We start from the raw sequence: 17070 nt of genomic DNA, 5'->3' as shown, positions 1-17070 counted from the left end.
CCCCGCCGCCAGACTATTGAAATAAAGCCTCTCGTATAAACGCAAGCATCCATTTAACTCACCACGAGGAATGAACGGGACTATTAGCAATTTGTGCAATACAAATTACTATTTAAAAAAAGACAGCTAAAATAAAACAAGGACAGACAATAGGCGGTAGGTTTTGTCAACTTCTTAGTCACAATTCACAATAAAATAGCAGAGCGTTATTGCCATTAGTATACAGTTCAAAATAGACTTTATTTTGTCATCAGGGGCAAAACAAATGCGTAGGAGTCGACGTTATTTAAATAAGGATTAGACTGTACTACTCCTTAGACCCAGTAGACCTCTGGGTAGCTTTTTAACATACTGAAGATAGCTACAAATCTTTTATGACATTACTAAAGGTGATTCAAGTCGCAGGGTGAAAAGGTAGCCATTTACGGAATTTTTCAATCTTTGAGACCACATTATTGTGTCTGTGTGAATTTGGACATAGTGGCCATATTGAATCTATCTGTAGTCTGATGATGATGATGTCTATACTATCTATACTAATATTATAAAGCTGAAGAGTTTGTTTGTTTACTTGAACGCGCTAATCGCCGGAACTACTAGTCTGATTTGAAAAATTATTTCAGTGTTAGATAGCCCATTTATGGAGGAAGGCTATAGGCTACTATACAACATCACGTTACGATCAATAGGAGCAGAGCAACAATGAAAAATGTTGCGAAAACGGGTTTTCACGCGTACGAAGTCGCGGGCATAGCTAGTAGAAATATGCAATATAATACACAGCTGTTTGTAGAAAATCAATAATACATTGATAATTCAAGGTGGGTGCATTGAAAATTAGTGGTCACTTTTTATGGCAGTATTAATGTCAAAAGAGAGGTATACAATACATTTACTGTTTGATCCCTCTAGGTAGCCGAACATTGTTAGAAATACAGGCATAGTAGTTTGATTTTTTACAGCTTAAAGGGACCAAATATTAATTATAAATTTTGTACCACCTACCCTATTCTCAGTTTGGCCCTAAGGTTGACTGGAGGAGAATGCCGAATGGCATTAACTCTGCCTTATGTACCGTGATTTATGTGCATAAAAGTTTTAAATACACACTAGCTGACCCGGCGAACTTTGTTCCGCCTTAATGGCAATAAATAAGCAGACTTTTTTTATTTCGAACGGGATAAAAATATCCTATGTCCTTCTCCTGGCTCTAAACTACCTCCCTGACAATTTTCAGCTAAATTGGTTCAGCCGTTCTTGAGTTATAAGTGGAGTAACTAACACGACTTTCTTTTATACACCGTGTTACTTTGCATTCTTGCCATATTCACAGAGATAAAAGTAGGGAACAATACCTATTATTTAAGATAAACAAGAGACTCCCATAAAGAAAGTACACTAAGATTTTAGTAAATTTGGTTTTTCAGTACAAATCGGAATAAACCAATTTTGTCTCCCACGTTCTACAGGTGCAAGTGGAATAAACCTAGTGGGCGTGGCCTAGTTCTTAATAATCTGTTGTTTTATGGCTCTGGGTACCAGCCTTTTTATCCAGCCATAATAATTATTTTAAAATACTCTTCAGTTGATTTCAGATTTTCCTTTCTACTCTCAGTTTCTACTTTACGGGCTTAGGACCGTCAAAAATACGTAATAATTATTAGGGTTTTAATTAATTTTAACATTGTTGTACCCTATTTTTACAAAATAATAATTTAAGTATGAAATGAAATCACCTTATTCACAATTAATTATTTATTTATAAGTTCCTACTTACAAAGTTTACGTACTGCGAAGCAAGTGTTCAAAGTGTCCTCCGTTCTGATGAAGGCACAGTCTAGCACGGCGAAGCGTAGGTTTTCCGCTTTAGTTTTCGCAACACATAAACGTTTTGTCTCACAGTTTCACTAAAACAATCCTTTCATGTAACGCGTTTACACTGTTTATCTCTTCTGCGCATACCAGTCGTTTCAAGTCACGCCAAAAATCCATTGGTGTCAGGTCCGAGGATCGTGGTGGTCAAGCTACTGGACCACTCGTCCAATCCACTGTTCACCAAACGTATTATTCGCGCACTTGACGTCCTTATTGTGGGGGAGCACCATCCTGCTGCTAGTAGAGCATTTGGTGTAACGCTAAGGGTACGTCATCAAGCATTTCGTCTAAGACGTCTTGCAGACACTCCAGGCACCATTTTGATTAAATTATTCGTTGTTTGAATACACTTCAGACATTTTTGTATAATTTATAACGTGATTTGTGATTGATGGATTTCTCAGTTTTTTACAAGTGTCAAAAAGACATTTTAAAGACAATAGATTGCAATAGATATTTAAAAATACAATAAAAAGTAAAAAAGTCTTCATCGCCATCGCCAACAAGTGATGTGCATGCGTTACGATAATTAGTGATGTGTTTAACAGATTGTCGATAAAATAAAATACTCAAGATTAAAAAAAAATTTTTTCGGGCATTATTTTTAACGGATTTGTGATCAATATCAGTAATATAGTCACCTCTGTAAATATGGCAAGAATGCAAAGTAACACTCACCTTATCTTTTTCCTTTTTCTCCCGTTTCTCTTTTTCTTTTCTTTCCCTTTCCTTTTCTTTTTCTCTTTCTTTGTCCTTTTTTCTTTCTTTTTCGCTGTGCTCCTTCTGTTTGGCGGCGTCGTCTAGAACTTTCTCCTTGTCGCGTGATTTCTCGCGTTTCTCCTTGCTTTTAGTTGGGAATTTGAATGACTTGGTCTTCTTTGATTTCGAGGGACTCCTATGAAAATAGCAAAAGTATTAAATTATGAACATAAGGGTTTGAAAATTAAGGATAATTTAGTCAAATAAATACAAATAAACCTAGCTTCCATACTCAATTATTTATCCATAGGGAACAGACCTTACTCTACAGTGAGCCACTTTAGTTAAGTGCAAATGTGACAGTTCAGTTTCAGAGATAACTAATTGGTGCCACTTTCTTGGCTAGCAGTGAATGACCGAACTTGCTCTACTGTGACGTTAACTGGTGAGCGCTACGGTTACAGTGTCTATGTCTAAAAATGATCAACTAAAAATAGAAAGTATTTATTTGACTCAAAACAGGTTAAATTTACATTTATCTTACAATTTTACAGGGTTCGAAAATATCCGATATTTATTATAAATATCAAAATATCGGATATTTATGATATATATATCCGATATATATCAACTTTGATATACAGGGTGTTAGGTAAATGGGTATATGAACCGAGACTAGCCCATGTTAACATGGGCATATAAATGGTATGGTGAAGTCAGAAAATTGATATCTTCATTTTAATTATTTTAATTTGTATACAAATCGGATTTTATAAAAAAAAATTGTATATGTATTGAATACTATTGCATATGTGTAACATAAACATGTTTTTAATGTTTTTAAAACTCAAAATCAGACAAATAAAGCAAAAACATAAAATATTATTTTAAATACGGCAAAATCAACTAAAAAAATATAAATCTTATGTCAAAAAGTACAAATACAGTAACAAATTTTAAAAGTTGATATACAATACAGGGTGTTTGGCGCATCGTGTGCCAAAATGATTTGGCGGATAGAATGGGTCATTTCCTATATTTTCAGCCCCCATAACACGTTCCATGCCAGGCGGTTACTTTTATATTAATTTTTTTAGTAATTTCACCAAAATACCCAAATCGCATCATTTAATTTCGATTTAAAAAAAAACTACTAGACGTAGCCTCAAAGTAAATATTTTGTTTTGACGTGCATTGAAGTAGGGTTGCATCAAATCTAAATTTACTGGCAAACATCATCTAGTTTTTTTTAATTCAGCTTTGAAGTTTTCCGAAAAGTTAAAAATGAACTGATCATTTAAGTTTACATAGCTATATTTTTTTTTTAAAAGAGATAGCGATCTTCGGATTTTATCAAAACTTCTCTAGTCTATCCCCATTCAAACGGTATACTAATCTTGTTTAAATAATAACAACAACTTCACAAATTCCTTAAATTAGTGCATTGACTCTACTCGGACTGATTTGCGAAATTTGTGTTTATAGCCCCTTTTTGTGTGAATAGCGCGTTAAATACCTACAGGTAAAAATTATTTATCTTATGCAATGTAAAAACCTTTTCCCTATCGTTTTTCAATGTGGATTTCTTGAAATTAAAGACGAAAATAATTATTTTGATCGTTTATTAATTATTACAATTTTTTTTCAAAATGTCCGCTTAGGCAACGTATACACTCACGACATCTTCTTCTAATTTTGACTGGTGTCGTATGCAGGCTTATTTCTCTTTTTTTATTACTACAAAGGCGTTTTCTATTCGTTGTTGTAGTTCTTCTATTGTTTGAACTTCCATTAAGTACACCAGTTCTTTAGCTCGTTCCCAGACGTAAAAATCTAACGGAGTTAGGTCTGGGGAACGTGCAGGCATATACAGTGGTATAGGGCCATCTCTTCCAATCCACGAATAGAAAACGCCTTTGTAGTAATAAAAAAAGAGAAATAAGCCTGCATACGACCACAGTCGAAATTAGAAGAAGATGTAGTGAGTGTATACGTTGCCGAGGCGGACATCTTGAACAAAATTTGTAATAATTAATAAACGATCAAAATAATTATTTTCGTCTTTAATTTCAAGAAATCCACATTGAAAAACGATAGGGAAAAGGTTTTTACATTGCAGATAAATAATTTTTACCTGTAGGTATTTAACGCGCTATTCACACAAAAAGGGGCTATAAACACAAATTTCGCAAATCAGTCTGAGTAGAGTCAATGCACTAATTTAAGGAATTTGTGAAGTTGTTGTTATTATTTAAACAAGATTAGTATACCGTTTGAATGGGGATAGACTAGAGAAGTTTTGATAAAATCCGAAAATCGCTATCTCTTTTAAAAAAAAAAATATAGCTATGTAAACTGAAATGTTCAGTTCATTTTTAACTTTTCGGAAAACTTCAAAGCTGAATTAAAAAAAAACTAGATGATGTTTGCCAGTAAATTTAGATTTGATGCAACCCTACATCAATGCACGTCAAAACAAAATATTTACTTTGAGGCTACGTCTAGTAGTTTTTTTTTAAATCGAAATTAAATGATGCGATTTGGGTATTTTGGTGAAATTACTAAAAAAATTAATATAAAAGTAGCTGCCTGGCATGGAACGTGTTATGGGGGCTGAAAATATAGGAAATGACCCATTCTATCCGCCAAATCATTTTGGCACACGATGCGCCAAACACCCTGTATATCATCAAAACCGGCTTGATATATAGCGGATATATGTCCGATATATATCTTGATATATATCCTCGAACCCTGCAATTTTATCTATGAAATTCTAGAGTAATAGAACATCTACTCACTTTGTATCAGTGTCTTCTTCAGGGGAACTTTCCCCTTCAAGAGCAGCATAGCCTCTGTCTTTCTTCTCCTTCTTTTCTTTGCGACGTCCTAGCAGATCCTTTTTGCTGGGTTTCTCATGCTCACCACCATCGCTGACTGAAATGAATATGAAAATTAACTAAGTTTTTTATTTTATTTTAAGAAGGTTTCTATAAATTCAGATTTAGCAGTATAACTAAAGCAATGAGACAGTAGTTAAATCCCTAGGATTTTTTGATGTAATAGTAAGATGCAGTGTAGGGTGGTACATAAAAATACACAAACCTTAAGATTCAAGACACTAACGTAAGTATTGAAAGTACGAGTTGCTTTGAGTCATGGCATACATTAACTCGGTTAAATGATGACACAGTAAGATTGAAACATTCCCCAGGTAATCTCTCATAAAAAGAGTAGCATTACCTATTATGGTAATGACACTTTTATTATTAATTAATGTATAAAAATCTACTGAAGAAAGAGAAACTACAGATTTTAATTAATAGGTACTTACAGTCGCTTTCATTACTTTTTCGGCCAGTTTCGGATGCATATAAGCCAGGAAAATCCTTTTCCACGTCAGGACTTTCGAAATCCATTGTTTCTAAATGAAAATCACCAAGATTCTAAGTTAAAACAGCTTTTTTATTTACTAAACTGATAAAATTATCACGTCCATGTCCATGACAGTTTTAAAACCATAGAGAATTACACTTTTTTTTAAACTTGGATGACAGTGACAGATTGGGGTGAATCGTGGTCCACCAAAAGAAAATCACAGGAATCGATACTTAAGAAATAATTCAATTGATTTCTAATCGATTAGATGTACTTTTTTAAGTTCTGCCAACATTACTAAAAAAATGTATTTGACATTGACTTGACGTTGACAGAACAAAACAATCATGTTTACGTGTCAAGTTGACTGTCATGAAAATTCACAATAAAAAATTCAAAGAAAATTATTTAGGCCCATTTTACTAATGATTGGTAAGAATCTATTGCTTAAAATTGCCTATAACTTGCTATTGTAACCCTTATGAAGTATTTTCTTGATCGATGATCCGTGAAATTTTTTTGTAAATCACGAAATGTTTATAACTTTTCAGGATAAAATTTACAACAATGTCATGGTTCGCGGACCTCGCCGGCAAGGCAGAGAACCTGCTGAACAATTTAGACGAGCAGACCGGCGCGGCATTGCGGAACCATAATGTGGGGAAGCCGAAAAAACATGAATTTCATCAGGAATTTGCTGCTGGGCAGAAAAAGCGGCCTACGGGTCGTAACTTCAAGAAGGTGTCTACTTCAACGGAAACTAGGGCCACTATTACGCCAAGTCGGAAACCTTCACCTACATCCCACCAGCCTCGATCGCCAAGTAAAGATAGCCAAGACATAGTCATCAGAACACCAAGAAGCAAAAAGTCTCCTAACAGAAAGCCTAATACTCAGTTTAGTCTCAACCATTGCCCAAGAACTCTGGTGGGTGACATAAAAGATAGTGATGTTGACGATCAATATGGTTTAAAACAGCGCAGTAAGTTTTTGCTTTATAATTTTAAAAGATTTTCCAAGCAGTTTTATTTCTACAAATATTGTTAAGACTAAAGGCTCTTCTGATAATATCTTACCATCAATTTGATGAGTTAACAGAAAATTATAGTTAATTCTTTACTGATAATATCTCTCTTATGAATTCAGAACTATGTTTCTTTTATAATCAGATTTATTACATTGGTAAATTATCATTCATTGTCCTTTTTGCAGGATACAGCTTGCCCGCAGATTTAGAGCTACTCAGCAGTCATAACCTGACATATAAAATGCAAAATTTAGAAGTGGAAAACGCCATGTTGAAAAATGAACTCAACGTCATGAACCGAGAAGTGTCGGAACTGTTGGACAGGCTACGTCGGACGGAGGATGGTAATTTTAAAATTAATGGTTATAGTGAAGGTACTTTGTTAATTTGTTGGCATGATGTCAAATTGGTGGTGGTACCATAATTATGTTGTTTTATTGAGTTTTTAGCTATCTTTTCTGCTTGTAGTGAATGAAAAATGTATAAAATTTGCTTAGTTTGGATCTAAATTGTGCCTTTAATGTTATTTGTGTATTATGTATTAGCTACAGATCTCAATTGTTTATGTTTGAAGCTTCATCCTAATTTTATTTAATTAGGCATTATTCATGTATTGTTATTAGGTAGTTTATTCATGTGATCTGCTAAGTATTTCCTTGATGCTTTTTCTTTTAGACTAGGGTATAATCACAATAGATTTCTTGCAGTAAAACTTTATATTTGCTTCCTCTCATGTATAATTTTTAGCTTGTCCTTGATCTAGGTTCTGACTTCTGAGTATTATTCAACAATTTATATTTGTTCCAGAGCTAAGCAAGACACAAATCAAATTTGAAAATTCAGAGCTGCACAATCAAAGGATAACATTAGACAGAGACTCTCAGATCACACAAATTGAACAACTAAAGCACAAGATAAACGAAATAACGATGGTTGAAGTGGCGCGGCAAAAGGACCACAGTCAGGCCTTGGAGACGGAACTCCGTTTGTTGAAAGATAGGAATTTGGAACTACAAGAAAAGTATGTTGATTAAATTGTTTAGAAATTATCGATTTTTGTGTTCAAATTTGCTCAGGGAGTCAGGGTCAATAGCTATTATTCTGGTCGTTCTTTCACTCAATTTCTACAATGTGTGTATGAAATCTTTAAAGTTAAAGTAAAAACTAAAACCATACTTTCTAGTTTTGCGTCTATTTTCGTCAGCGACAAACGTGGTTTCTTGCTGTATGCCATGTTGCTCTCTGCTTAGTTTCTCACTAGAAGTAATAAAGAGGATTAAACAAAATAAAGATTCATTAAACACACAGTACACATCATCTCATCTTCAGACTACTGGATGTTTATCATTGAAATCTAGAACTTGAATTTTTAAACATAGGTATTAGAATATTATTTCTTAATTATTTTAATATTTTCTTTATTTTTATTTTTCTTCTAGAATCAAACAACTCACAGACAAAACCAATGAAAACAACGCATCACAATTAAAACTAGAAAACGATTTACGACACGCACAATCCACAATAAGTGAACTAAAAGCCAACTTAGAAAAATCAAACGCCGAATGCCAGAGGCTAGAAAAAGACTGGGAAACGTACAAACTGCGAGTGAAGAGCATGCTGTTCGCCAAAGACAATGAAATTAAATCCTTACAAGAGGGGATGAACTTAACTGAAGACACGAAAAACTTGATCGAACAGTTGGACGGATTGAAGTGAGTGTCACCATTTAATAAAGTTTCGCTTGTGGATCGTAATGTAATTTGTTACCGAATTTAATTCTAAACCATTGTACAGTTCGTGGGGCGTAAGCTAAGCTTTGCATTTGTGTGAGTGATCACCAAAAGTAGTCAGACAAAAAACTTTATAAAAATATCAAAAATGTTTGTATGGAAAATTTAACACAAAAACAAAATGCTAAGAATTAAACACGTCACGCTGCTACCAGTACAAGAAGTGAAGTGTGACAGATGCATGGCCGGCTTGCCCCTCAGACCCATAGCCAAAAAGTGAAAAGTAATATAAACTATCACCACATCTACACTCTCCATGTGCACTCACACAAATGCAAAGCTACAGTTCGCAAGGCCTACACCAGGCCTTGCGAACTGTAGCAATACGTTATTTTTTTTAAATTAAATACTTATTATGCCCAGAGAGGAGCGCGAAGTGTTATCCGACGCGATATCCCGGGTGCGAGGCGAGTGTAACGACATGAAGACTTACATCGATCAGCTGGAGTCGCGACACAGCGCGACGGAGCGCGTGGTGACAGCCCTGAGAGACGCTTTGAGAGACGAGAGAGCTGCCAAGAACAGGGCTGAGGCACAGTGCCTTGCTATAGGAAAGGTAAGTCTTTACAGTGCCTTGCTATAAGGTAGATACGCTATTATATTGGATGTAGTGGTTGAGATCTACATAGATCAGCTGGAGTTGCGACACAGCGCGACGGAGCGCGTGGTGACAGCCCTGAGAGACGCTTTGAGGGACGAGAGAGCTGCCAAGAACAGGGCTGAGGCACAGTGCCTTGCTATAGGAAAGGTAAGTCTTTACAGTGCCTTAATATTGAAGGGTTCTCGCAGGACAAATCAGAGATTCTGTCTAACCTTTGCCGCAAAACCAATTGTGACATTCTTTGCGTGCAAGAGACCCATCGAGACGAAACACAGAGCCGCCCACAAATAGCCGGACTTAAGCTTATCGCCGAGATCTCACATCCGAAACACGGTAACAGTGCCTTGCTAAGGTAGATACGCTATTATATTGGATGTAGTGGTTGAGATCTACATAGATCAGCTGGAGTCGCGACACAGCGCGACGGAGCGCGTGGTGACAGCCCTGAGAGACGCTTTGAGAGACGAGAGAGCTGCGAAAAACAGGGCTGAGGCACAGTGCCTTGCTATAGGAAAGGTGAGCCATTTATATTGACCACAGCTGGATGCAGTGGTTGAGAACTTTATAGATTACTTGGAGTCGCTACATGGCGCGTGGTGACAGCCCTGAGAGATGCTTTGAGGGACGAGAGAGCTGCCAAGAACAGGGCTGAGGCACAGTGCCTTGCTATAGGGAAGGTAAGCTATTCTTATTGACTAAAGTTCGGTCGCCGAGCACATAGAATTTCATCCAACGACCCCAAGCTACCCATGCTTATCACTCGCGCGTAATTATATTGCTGTCAATTTCATCCAATGACCCCAAGCTACCCATGCTTATCACTCGCACGTAATTATATTGCTGTCGCGCTCGCACACTCACTGCGGCCGCTCGTTGCAGAGTTGCGACAGCAATATAATTACGTGCGAGCGATAAGGATGGGTAGCTTGGGGTCATTGGACGCAATTCTATCTGCTCGGCAACCGGACTTTACATAGCTTCGAGCAGTGATTGAGAAGTACTTTGGAATCGCGACACAGTTGACGTTCATAAGTGCCAAAATATTTAATCTTGATTATGGGTCTTGGTTATTACACCGCATTGTCTTGGTAACATCAAATTTACCACATTCTGCAAATAAATCATGTACAGTTCATAGATTGATTTTCAAACTTGTTCCAGGAGTTGAAAACCGTTCAAATCGAGACAGGCCAGACCATAGCTAGTCTCCGTACAGCGTTACGAGACAAGGAGAACGAGCTAACCAACCTCCGCAACACGACCTCGTCTATCCGGACCACAGATACGAGTGCGCTGAATGTAGCCGACTATGACGTCATGCAGGAGTCCATAGACAATGATAAGATACATTATCTGACGGAGACGTTGGTCCAGAAGCAAGGGAAGATCGATTCGTTGTTGGCTGATAATAACATGCTGAGGATACAGTTGGAAAAGTTGGAGGTGAGTCTTCTGTCAATTATAATCCGAGGATTTGGTATCAAAATCTTTTTTTTTTGCAAATAGGCTCTCAAAGAGCACCTTTACACGTCCCAAGCCTAAAATGTGTCACTCCTATCCATGATTTTTTTGTTTTTTTTTTTGCGCTCATCTGCAATCAGTCCCAAACTATAAGCAGATTTGTTCCATGCAGTTTTAACTTGTTCAAGGAGCTCCCCAGCAGGATACTCCTCATTCACCATCTATCACCAAGTATATCGTGGCGTTTCAGTCGCCTGTCCATGAAATAACGATTATTTTCAGACTTTATTGCTTTGTAATAAATGACATACATAGTTTCAAAAGTCATCGGTTAAATTTTGGTTTGATTTCCTATTTGGAACAAGAGTAGAAAGATGGCTCTTCTTCAAACTACATTTAATTTTTCGATTATCTGAGAAAAATAATTCGGTAGGTAATAGCAATTTAAGCAATTAACAAAAAATGGTTCAGATTTATAACAAAACTTTCCACTCGTGTCGCTAAGTTAAACGACTCGTGACGGCCCAGCCGTCGGCACAGGTGGTAAAACCCAGCTTTCCCCGTTCAAAATACACTCCATAACTTTTACAGAATACGAACTAGCTATTTATGTTCTTTAGAAAAACGGGATCGCTTTTCTATTTAGTGTTTTACTTTCTCTAAGTCAGCGACCTATTAACGTCTAGGTTACACAGGACATACCTAAAGCGATTATCACACTGCGCCGCGCTCCGTCGCGGTCCGCGTGACTCCGTATAAAAAATCCCAGTTATCAGTGTGTTGTGCCGCGCGTGTTTTCTATACAAACTGAGGTACTTGCATACAATGATTAAATCTGTCGTCCCGCGTACCGCGGCGAAGCGCGGCGCAGTGTGATAAAGTGTGATAATCGCCTAATGATACAAGTAACATGACCTTATGAGTACTTATGTGTTTTTATCGGTCTGGGTGTTTATTTTCGATGTCGGAGCGATTATGTTCGATCCGATCCGAATCCAAGAAAATTCGATTCAAATGGAAATAGTTCTATAGTGAAAAATTACACCTCAACAAACTACGTAGCTGAATGAACTATGTATGTATACTTTTTGTGCACGTATTCTGAACAAATACTACATCTATTTGAGACTGACATTCTCGTATAACGATCGGATGCAGAACGTAAACGATGTTACTCGTTGCAATTAAAAACCAGAACATGATTGGCCGTTTCTAACCGCAAAAGCAATAAAAAGGCCATATATGGTAAAATTGTTCTATGGTCAGTGCACGGGTTTATCCAAATTGTTATTCAAAAGATTTGTTATGCTAAATATAGTTTTCTTGGAATTCCCAAATTAGAAATGTCGAATCTGTATATTGTATGGTCGAGTGCACATCAGATTACACATTTTTGTTGCAATATAGTTCCTATTATCACCACATAAAGTGCCAGTGTTTAGCTTGATCTGCTTTGGCTGCACTAACATTGTAGAAGTGTAGTTTGGTTCTTAAAAGAGTGACTGAGACATTATTAAAGCGTGGGGGTCGTATTTACCAAAGTAAATAACAGCTCGCACGTATTATCTCCATAAAAACCTGTAAATGCATCGTGACACAAGTCATGCATGAAACAATTGTATCAGTGTGTATAAACCCATAGCTGGGCATTAACTCGTTAATCCGTTAATCGTTAATTAACGAAGTTAACATTTCTATTAACGGATTAACTTTTAAGTTAACTTTAAAAAATGTTAACGGACTCGTTAACTTCCGTTAAATTATCCTAAGTCCGTTAATCGTTAATCCAGTACCTACTATTTACCGAAAGCACACTGAAAAACGCTAGAAAAACGCGTTCTGACAAGTACGTGCGTTCGGGCTTTCAGAACTTCCAGAACCCAAAATAACAGTTTTTGTAACGATCACTAACGATACTTGTTAGTATGTGTGGGACAACTCTTGCAACTGAATTTAAGACCAGTTTTCCTCCAACCGATTGAGCTGAAATTTGGTATACTTATGTAAGTACGATGACAATGCAATGTTATGGTACCATTGAGCTGGTCTGATGATGGAGTCATGAGGTGGTCATAGGAACTCCTAAATGAAACGGCGGCATCGTATCGAATTTGGGTTCGTTGGATTTGTCTTTTCGAGCACTTTAGTACTAGATGATGTCCAGGGTCCTGATGATAGAGTCAGGAGGTGGCCATAGGAATTCCTAAACGAAACGGTGGAAACTTATCGAGTTTGGGTTTGCTGGATTTGTCTTTTCGAGCACTTTGGTGCTAAATTGTATTGTAATTGAAACAAGGCTCTGAGATTGAGATACTACTAAAAAGTGTAAAATAAAATTATAATAATTAGCGTGTCGTGCCACGCGCAGTGTAGGGTTCCGTAGTGGTCCGTCGTTACCACAGTATATTTCAGAAGCAAGCAATTACTTCATATACAGTCAGAATTTTCACTAGTTAAGAAATTTTGTAATACATGAGTTAAATGACTATTACTCTCAAACTAATTGATGTGTCTTAACCGCTATAGCTTTCCTTGAAAGTTTATGAATAGCAGTATTATCATGAATTTTTCCAGATTTTTCAAGCCAACAGTTTAGTTTTTAGAGGGGGGGGGGACGCCCTAAAAAATTAGCACTTTAAAATTTAATAATTTTCAAACAGATCCCTAAATGGAAAAAAGTCTTAGGAACCCCTAAGCCATTTTTAAATACATATCCAACGATACCCTACAGGATGGGGTCGAAGATGAAAAAAAAAATCATCCCCACTTTACATGTAGGGGAGCTACCCAAAAAAAAAATATTTTTTTCAAAATTTTATTCTACCGTTTTGTCGGCGTGATTAATATACATATCTCTACAAAATTACAGCTCCCTAGTGCCAATAGTTTCCAAGCAAAACCTCGGGCAGACAGACAGACATCGAAACTATAAGGGTTCCTTGTCAGGACTACGGAACCCTAAAAAAGAGGAATAAATTCCATGCGCGATACAAGCTTTTGAAATTATTTGAACCTTGCATACAATTATTTTTTTCGTTTTATTATCATGACGTGTTAACGGATTAACGATTAACGTTAACTTGCGTGAAATCTTGTGAAAAGTAACGTTTTAACGTTTAACGAAGTTAATTTTTTTATTAACGGTTTAACGATTAACGAAGTTAACTATTTGATTAACGGTGCCCAGCTATGTATAAACCTTAATTATACCGCTTCAAGCGTCGCACCAGAAATCCGCCACATTAATAATAAACAGCATTAAGTAAATAATAGGTAACTGCGTTTCTCTGAAATATCTCCAATACTTCGTGACCTCTATACCCCTATAGTAAACAAATTGTTATTCTCGTTCCAACGCACATTTTCCTTGTGGATATCACGATAATAATATTAATAACCAAAGTATGTGTAATGTTCCTGGGTTTTTTGCTCACATATTCAACGCCATTTTAGACCTTGGTGCATTTGTTTAAGCTTAAAATTGGTTTGACCAGATTTAAGCAGATGTTTCTGATAGTATCTACAGTTCTTCCTAATATGGAAATTTAACGTAATCGCATTTAAATTCTAAATGTTTGTGATTGATTGAAACCACGACATTTCTGTGGTATTCCCAAGCTATTTTATTTGTTTAATGTGCTGTTAAACGTGACTGTATTTATGTTGCGAAGTAGGAATAATTACAATTTTGAGTAAACAATGATTCAGGGTTGTGTTTTTACTGTTCTTGGACTATCTGTGATGTGTTTGTTAATCGCCATTTTTTTGTAGATAAGTCTATGTAGGTATCTTGTTATGATTTAAATAAAAAATTTCCTCCTCGCGTAATTAAACCGATCTGTGGCATTAAATATATTTTGATTGCTGTTTTTCTAAATTTATTCATATTCAAGTCATGTGGTCACGCAAGCGTATCTTCAATTAATGGTTTTGCTCATATTCTCTTGAATTATGATCTTACATGAATAAAGTTTGGTTTTCTTAAGAACCTGATCTTAGAGATGACCGTTTTCACCATCAATCCCCAATTTTTCAGTGACCCCTATGGTAACACTTATCAGTTTTGTTTTCACTCTTGCAAAGGTTTCTTGCGTCAACTCAGTATATCTGGCATAGCTACCTGAGCCTGCTCATTGAGTTAATTTAAAATTACGCTGATTACAAAGGACTGCCAAAGAGCACGCTATGGCTCATTTCTCATAGCCCTCCCCCTAGACAAGTTGCACTTTTTGATTGAATCAAAATCGAATCCGTCATAACTCCATAAAAAAAGGCTTTTCGACCATTTTTGACTGGTTTGCGATTATAATGTGCACTTTTTCTAGACCCACTGATGTTTAGAACTAACACATTTAAAACTTTCCAGTCGAAATTCAAAGCAGAGGTGATGTCGAAACGCAACCACACGCACAGCGTTCACGTAGAAGACCGCGACCGATGTCGGTCCCGCCACCAGCCCGTGTCGGCGTTGTCGGCGCTGTCGGTCCGATTCAGCGTCGCTATGAAGAGGCACCCGCTGTTCAGGACGTTCATTGTCATCTATATGGTAAGATACTACGTAGTACGTATGGCGGCCGATGGGGCAGCAAGGTTCTGGAGTGGAGGCCACAAACCGGGAAACGCAGCGAGGGACGTCCACCCACAAGGTGGACCGACGACCTGATAAAGGTAGCAGGAAGGCGCTGGATGCAGGCCGCTACCAACTGTGCGATGTGGAAGTCATTTTGGGAGGCCTATGTTCAGCAGCAGCAGTGGACGTCCTATGGCTGAGGTGATGATGATGATATATGAGAGAAATTTGTTTTTCTTGAAAAATCTTTCTTACATTAGCGTAAGAACGCTATAAGAATACAGAGTGGTTTAAATAGTAGTCTAACTAAAAGGTAAAGTAAATTATCAGAAAAAAGTGAGCCATTTTTAGAATGACAATCAGTTTAGTGGAGATCTCCATGATATCTAATAACACTCTTAGTGAAACCGATGGCAGTTGGGGCAGAACAAAATCTCGGATGATGATCACTTGCGAAGGTCTTTCATTGTAGTAATCCTTGGGGGAGGCCTTTGTCTAGCAGTGGACGTCTTTAGAAATCACTCTTGAGACTTGCTGTTTGTCCACAGATATGTCTACACCTGTGGGTTCTGACGGTTCTCTTCACAAGCACGCCCGATGGTCACATTCCCCGGCACGTTAAGTCGTGAGCTTTAATATAGTCGCAAAATACGTTTCATGTTCATAAGAAAATATATCATTTAATCTATCATTTCAATTCTATGGAGGATTTGGCTTAAACTCCTAACGCTGGCCAGACGGGTTGGAAAGGCCAGTTATTCGCATATTTTGTCCTTGTCTCTCCTTATGGTGCGTCCAGACTGGGCGAACGGGCTCGCGCGGCACGCTGGTCATCCTGCTCACCCTACTCTTGAGTGAGCAGGATGTCGAGTTTGTCGTTCACCCAGTCTGGACGCACCATTACGACATACACGGGAAAAGTGGTAGTCCTGTTCTACTACTCTGTCGATACCACACTTCTAATAATCAAGCTGTCTTTTTATTTAGCAATAGTTTATTTTCTTGTGAACATGAAACGACTTAAAATAAGCTTTAAGACAAGTGTATAAGCACCGATGTAAAAGTTCTGCTCAAATTAAAATATCACAAAAAAATGGATTAACCCCGCTAGTTTTAGAACCCAGTATTATTGTTTTATTATTTCAGTTTTTTTTCTTTTTTTACCGACTTCAGAAATGGAGGAGGAACTACAATGTAGTCTGGCTTATAGTTTTAAAACTATACTATACATACAGTACTGTACGTATATCTCGATTAATTTGGAAAACTAACATTTTCAGAACTTTTGCTAATGCTACCAAAATTCGATCAAAATTTAAAAAAGCCTTTAGCAAGTCGTTATGCAATATGTATTGGTGCTAGTGAATTGTATATAAATTGAAATGTAAAAATTGTATATTTAAAAATGTGTAGTCGAATCTCGCTATGCGTTTCTTTGCCATAAATGTACCTTCAACAGTGTTGTTATTTTCGTAAATTGTATAATTTTGACGTTAAATTCTATTTTTTTATTCAGTGAATTGTTATTTATGTACTACTTTACTGGTACAGTCAGCAATCACAATATTAAATTAGTGATTAATTAATAAAGTAGGTTAATTAAGAGGCAGCTATTATTATTCCAATATTATGTAGCGAGTGGTGTCAGTGAATTGTAATAGAAAGT

General features: G+C 36.8%; 3 protein-coding genes across 4 annotated transcripts in view; 2 read left to right on the top strand and 1 right to left on the bottom strand.

Annotated features, from left to right (window-relative positions):
• LOC135081478 (ralA-binding protein 1) overlaps positions 1-6086 on the bottom strand; it is a 28686-nt gene extending 22600 nt beyond the window's left edge. The window contains exons 1-3 of the mRNA XM_063976186.1: positions 5909-6086; positions 5376-5511; positions 2554-2770 (exon numbers count right to left, since the gene is read on the bottom strand). Of these exons, the coding sequence (XP_063832256.1) occupies positions 2554-2770; positions 5376-5511; positions 5909-5993 (438 nt within the window). The 5' untranslated portion in view covers positions 5994-6086. The remainder of the gene's footprint in view (positions 1-2553; positions 2771-5375; positions 5512-5908) is intronic.
• A 206-nt stretch (positions 6087-6292) lies between these two features.
• Positions 6293-10787, top strand: LOC135081485 (golgin subfamily A member 5-like). Of its 2 annotated transcripts, none has more exons than XM_063976198.1 (7): positions 6293-6384; positions 6504-6934; positions 7165-7323; positions 7787-8000; positions 8419-8694; positions 9136-9520; positions 10535-10787. In XM_063976198.1, exons 2-6 carry the CDS (start codon positions 6520-6522, stop codon positions 9353-9355), a joined length of 1284 nt encoding a protein of 427 aa, XP_063832268.1. In that variant the 5' UTR covers positions 6293-6384; positions 6504-6519; the 3' UTR covers positions 9356-9520; positions 10535-10787. The 2 variants fall into 2 exon arrangements, with proteins under 2 accessions (XP_063832268.1, XP_063832267.1); XM_063976197.1 differs by having other exon boundaries at positions 7165-7353.
• On the top strand, positions 9378-16033 carry LOC135081855 (golgin subfamily A member 5-like). Its single transcript, XM_063976637.1, has 7 exons — positions 9378-9382; positions 9424-9520; positions 9562-9706; positions 9753-9889; positions 10535-10816; positions 15201-15380; positions 15953-16033. Exons 1-7 carry the CDS (start codon positions 9378-9380, stop codon positions 16031-16033), a joined length of 927 nt encoding a protein of 308 aa, XP_063832707.1.
• The last annotated feature ends 1037 nt before the right edge of the window (positions 16034-17070 follow it).

The sequence above is a fragment of the Ostrinia nubilalis genome, chromosome 20 (assembly GCF_963855985.1).
Source record: "Ostrinia nubilalis chromosome 20, ilOstNubi1.1, whole genome shotgun sequence".
Lineage (NCBI taxonomy): Eukaryota > Metazoa > Arthropoda > Insecta > Lepidoptera > Crambidae > Ostrinia > Ostrinia nubilalis.
This window is presented reverse-complemented; position numbering and strand designations above follow the sequence as displayed.